We start from the raw sequence: 6,131 nt of genomic DNA, 5'->3' as shown, positions 1-6,131 counted from the left end.
CTCTTTGGTGGTGTCTTAGTCGCAAGCCTCGCAAAGAGCGTCTTAGAGGGTTCTCTCAAGATTTTGTGCACTCTGATACATATTTTGGAGAAAAAAGGTAGACATTTAGATTTGTTGAAAATAAATAAAATTGTTGAAAGTGTTGAAAGTGGCCACTGGTTTAGAAGACAGACACTTTTCGGACTTTTGAATGTATTGCCCGTATTTCAAAACTGGCTTTCGTATTTCAGACTTTTCAGGTGAGCTCGACTGGCGATTCAAAGAATCTCAACAGATCTGTCACAGTCTTATAGAAATTGAACAACAGCTTACAATTGTGATCAATTCGATAATCGCAAGGTCCAATTTCTTGCTAGAAACTGAAGCAATAAGTAGGTTTTCATTCGTTTAGTGTGCCCAGATTCTCCCAGATCTCCCATGTCAGTTGCTTTCTATTGCAGGTATACTGACAAAGAGTTGTGGGCATGGCGTTTTTTCAAAAAGGGAATTAAAAGTCCTACATTTTTCTCAAAATAAATTGTATTGTGTTCATACGTAAAACATCACATTCGTTTTACAAAATATACTTCATTCAATTCAAGATAATATCATACAATACACAAAATATTATTGAAGAAGCATTAAAGCTGAAAATTGCGCATCAGACAGAAAGATGATAAAAGCTCAATAGAGGTGTTATTAATGTTTACAGTTGATGGATTAACTTAACGACACCACAAAGAACAGTGTAAAACATATGAATATACATGTATTGCAAACATAACTTCAAGGAATAGTAGAGAGTTTCTTTAACTTGTTTGGGTGTATCTTGGACACCGCTACCATAAGTTTTCAATTTGTACCGTTCCAATTTTACAATCAGGAAAAAAAAAATAACTGTTTGGTGACGTCACTAATCGCGAAAGGCCTTACGTGATAAAGCATATTTAGCGATTAGTGTCGTCATCAAACACTTTGTTTAAGTGGAATTGTAGGAACCACAGACGTCTGATTGAAAAATGGAATAGTGAAAATTGATGCTACCAGTGTCCCCGATACACATAAGAGATGAAAAGATCAATGAAAATATACATAAAAACAAAAAATAATATCAACATAATTATTATAATCTCGAAAATAAATATCAATTTGGATAAAATTTGATTTTGCACTGGAACCACTAGAAAGTTTGATCTCCATTACACTTTCAGTCAGATTCTTTCTCCTGAGAGATTTTTGATTCATAAGAGATAGCTTGACAGACAAAGTGTCATACGCCCACTGGCAGCTGTGTGTAAATTCTAGGGGCTACATATTGTTGTGTTTTGAATAAATAAATGACGCCACCTATCATTATTTTAAATTTTGATAGGGCTCATCCTCAACTGATACATATCAACAATTCCACTAAATAACATGAAAAATAAAAACAATGCGAGTTATCGTAATTTCGAAAACCAAGGACAATAACGAATGAATCCAATATTTTGACATTTGGACATATCATATAGTTTCCTTCATTTTGTAGACAGTACGTTTTATACGCCAACATTATAATGTGGTCGTATATTGTCGTCGCCCTTGTCCGTCCGTCCGTCCGTCCGTCCAGAATTGACTTGTGAACGCAATAGAGACAACAGTTTTTTTTTACTAATTTGAATGAAATTTGGTGTGATCATTTATCAATGAGATCTTGGACAAGTTCGAATTTGACGATCTTTCGATGAACGTTTTTTGAGTTATTGCCCTTGACTTATGAAAAACGCGTGTTTTGAACACAACAAAGACTACAGTTTTCATCCGATTCAAATGAAATTTGGCATGATCATTTATAATAATGAGATCTTAGTTTAGATTTTTGATCAACGGAATTTGAGTTATTTGACCAAAATAATATTAATTGCGTTATAAATTTGTAAAAGAGGGTTGCTCCAAAGATTCATCATTAGGCAACCAAGGATCCAAATGATCTTCAAATTCTTCACTGACTGGTGAAACATGCGACTGAGCATTCTGGAACATAGAGAGTTGATCACTCTGAGTTGTGATGGACATGTCGAACTCGTTGTCTGGACTGCAGTTAACTGAATGCTGAAACAGGTCATGGTGTAGACTAGCGATTGGCATTTTAAAGTCATTGACTTTTTGAGGTTGAGTGTTCATGTTGTAGGTCGACATATCTAGATCATTTGGATTGAAATCTGAAAGTAGATAGCCGATTTCATCAATAAGAGTTTGGGATAGTGTTGTTTCTGGATTTATTCCCAATGTTTCTGGAATCAAACCGGTCGTTTCTGGAATCAAACCGGTCGTTTCTGGAATCAAACCGGTCGTTTCTGGAATCAAACCGGTCGTTTCTGAAATCAAACCGGTAGTGTCTGTATTCAAAACTGGTCTGGCTGGACTGGGGTCGGATTTTTCTAGATTCAAATATAATTCTGTTGGATCTGATATATCTGTAAAAACCATCGTTGATGTGGCGATCGGATTCGATTCTTGGTGGTCTTGGATGTGAATAGATATCAAGGAACATCCCGACTCAAGATGTTTATCCATCATTTCTTTCAGTTTGTCCACTTCTGTTGAAAGCTCTCCTATTTGACATTGTAACTCTGCATTTGCTCTGATAAGGTCCAAACGTTCCTGCAACGGAAAGTAAATACCTATTAAGAACATGTCTGTCCAACCCAAACGTCCTTTCACGCTCAGACAAGACAAAATATGTTCTAACATAGGGCCCACTTGATTTTATTTGCTTATTTATATTTTTACCTATACGTAAACATATTGATTACAATAATTACATGACATTCCTTAAAGTTATAAATTACATATAGGTAAAATAATCCGGAAATGTAATCGAAACTACATGTTGACTCTGAGATTGCATTGGTTTATTAAGCCATGAAACTAATCGATTTTGTTAATGCGATCAAATTTTTCACTTATAAATCTTTCTGCTGGATCAGTGGTCAGATCATCTTCACAATGTCAAGCTATTACTAACTTCGCCTTATACCTTGACTGCAATAGAGACCGTTCTTGTATCACAGAAGTTTGTAATGTTCATAGTTGTTCTGCCGTGAATGTACAATCTAATGAAATCGCTGAAGGTGGCTATGGCAGTCAAGGTGGTATTAGAGGAAGTTCGTAATAGATTGACATGTGTGAAGATGGGGTAAGGTTAACGTGCAACATTGATTATTCAACTGTTGTTAAAAATTCTGAGACAACAAGAATGTGTCATTACTTATCTGATAATACATAAATATAATATATGAAATAGAAATGGTATATCCATAACAATTGTGTGCTTCTTCATAAATATATAGTTATAAAAACAATTATAGTCGAAGTTCTAAAAGAATTAAAATCAAATGTGTCTCTTTATTGTAGTCTACTTGCCTAATGTTTGCATAAAAGTGAGATGTAAAAAATAAAAAAATTGTATTACCTGTTGATTAGCGTCCAAAATATTCTTCTTTTTATTTCTGAATTTAGTTGCTGCTTTCCTGTTCTGCGCTTTTCTTTTCTCTCTCTTTTCAATTTCTTCTGGAGTGAGCTGAAAAATAAAAAATATACGATGACTAGTAGCAGACCTAACTCTGTATTCATAAGTCCATGTTAAAGGCGTCATGTTGAGTCTTGAAATGATGTAAATAGTCTTCAGAAGTGCTAGAAATGTACGAAAATCGTATAATTCTTTCAAAAATACTTCAAACTATGCATTTTGCTCACTGTTTTTATATCTGTCTTTACTATATCATAGAATACCTTAAAATAACGAGTCGTCAATTTAACATTCAAACGTGTATAATTATGGACATTATTCGACGGTGAGCTGTAAAGACTATTACTAATTGGCTAAAAAAATCCCGTTTCTGAGACTAAAATATAATGAATTAAATCTGGAGACTGTCATGGGAGTAGTAAGCGAGACAGAGCATGCATGTAGGGTAAGAATGGAATATATCCTAGAATAATTAAAAATGCGGTGACTTATTTCAGTTTTGTTGGCAATTTACCACATTAAAACATTATTAATGGCATGATTTCAAAGTCAAGGTTGTTTCCCCAGTAAAAAGTTAAGGCTTACCACATGTTTTATTTGTTTGACTGGACGAGTATCTTCCTCACCAAGATCTTTTCGTTTGGTTAAAATCTTTTGGCGAAGTATTTCCTTTTGACTTGTTGTACGATCACCTTCGTCTTTGGGATCCATTCCTAAAAAAGTAAATTTAAAACTGCTTAATTTAAGTTTAGAATCAAGATATCCGGATTTTATCTTCCTTGGAGGTGAATTGCACTTACTTCGTGCCTAGTCATCCACATACCACAGTGTCTGTTCCTGTATACAAGCTGTTACCAGGTTTATCGGTGTTGTGGCTTTGATCAGTTACAGACTGCGCATGTTAAAGATTCTTGAACGGTTGAAAATCGTTAAAGAGGAGGCTAATGCCACTGTCCTGGCAATTTCACTTATCGCACATTGTATATGGCGTTGACCGTCTTCATTAGTCCAAAAATGATGCAGAAACGGGGGACTTGGGAGTTAAAATCAAACACAGAATAAATCAGATATCATTTTAGCCGGACGTATGATATGTAATCTAAACTTCTTATCAAATCATATGGGGGCCACTTGATTTTCCACGAAGCGTGATATCTGGGAATAAATAAGTGGGTTTTTATTCGACACAACCGCAACCACGAAATATCGCAGACCGCAGCAAAATGGCAAAGTTCAATCATTTTACACACATAAAGAAGAATTTACATTCCAATGAATAATACATAAATAGTGTGAATTTACTAGAAATCTTAACATTAATTGATAACAATAATTATTCAACCAAACACAAAATTACTCACACATGCACAACACAGCGCAAATACGTTGAAATTAAAATGAAGTGTATATTTTACAATATATATTTTTAGAGTGAATTCTATCAATAAAAGCCAAATTGCCTTGATAAATGGCATGACTCATATCTAAACCGACTGGAAATAATTCATACCTTCATTCCGATTCTTTTCGTTCAAAAATAGGCTGATAAATAGATAATCCATAAGTATATCATGGAAGACGTTTGGTTTATGTCAATCTTTGTGGCACTGTAAACTAAAAAATCAAACTCGAACGGAAACATTTTGAATATTTCAATTAAATATTTATCAGCGACAAATCACAACTCAAAATATCTCCTTAATATTTCCTTATGCAGAATATTCAATGTTATGTGGTAATTTCCGCAAGTCATTGCATCAGTTTTTTTCTAGGTCAAATCAAATTAATAATAAATATTGGCTGAATTAGTTCAATAAATTCATTTTTCTACGCCCTCGTCAAATGTAGGGCGTATATTTGCGTCACTCATACCCGTCGATTCGTCTGTTGGTGAGCAATTATTATTTGTCGGGTGTAAAGCGGTTAAAAGCAAAGATTCTATTTTTATCAACCGCTCGGTCCTAATTTTGTCGGACCAAAACCAAACCCTGAATTACAAAACACTCTAAAGCCGCGAAAAGACGAGGTACAGTGTCCAGTGCGGTGTATGGTGTGGAATGATAGCTACAAAAATAGAAGAAGTGAACACACGAGGTACGGATCCGGACACGATGCGGACACGATTCGTTTTTTCTATTTTCTACTGTATCGATAATCCCGCGCCGTACACATCGTCTATACGCACCTGTAGGCGTACGGGCTTTTTAACGAACCCTTTGACTATCAAAAACGTCAAATTGTCTTAAAGCAAGGGAAAACATTTATTTGGAAACTATAAAAATGGCAAGATATATTATTATAAAGAGAATGTGTTGCACCGGGTGACCTCCTGATAGAATTCCACTTGATCGTTGGACTCTCGTCGTGTATCAAATAATTACTTGTACAATAATGTTATTTTCCCCCTTAAAAAGTTTCATTAAAAAACGCAAAATATTTAAATGGTTATACGAGTTAACTGCGATTTTCGGTCGTCTGTGCGCCTCAGTTATCGAGCGATTGATAAGATTCCTCATGACACGGCAATCATGTATAGCCGTCGCGTGAAGTCTTGTTGCTAATAATTAATCATCACCACCACCAGTAGGGTCGACAGATACCTATCTTTAGTTCTTACGTTAATTCCTGGTGCAAATCTATA

General features: G+C 35.0%; 1 protein-coding gene across 1 annotated transcript; it reads right to left on the bottom strand.

Moving 5' to 3' along the window:
* Window positions 1-501: 501 nt before the first annotated feature.
* Window positions 502-4,201, bottom strand: LOTGIDRAFT_236585 (hypothetical protein; the record flags this gene model as incomplete). The annotated part of the gene is made up of 3 exons (XM_009067598.1): window positions 502-2,622; window positions 3,434-3,541; window positions 4,076-4,201. 3 exons carry the CDS (start codon window positions 4,199-4,201, stop codon window positions 1,885-1,887), a joined length of 972 nt encoding a protein of 323 aa, XP_009065846.1. The 3' UTR covers window positions 502-1,884.
* Window positions 4,202-6,131: the final 1,930 nt, after the last annotated feature.

The sequence above is a fragment of the Lottia gigantea genome (genome assembly GCF_000327385.1).
Source record: "Lottia gigantea unplaced genomic scaffold LOTGIsca_84, whole genome shotgun sequence".
NCBI lineage: Eukaryota > Metazoa > Mollusca > Gastropoda > Lottiidae > Lottia > Lottia gigantea.
Note: the sequence above shows the minus strand (reverse complement) of the source record. Positions and strands in the feature narration are given on the sequence as shown.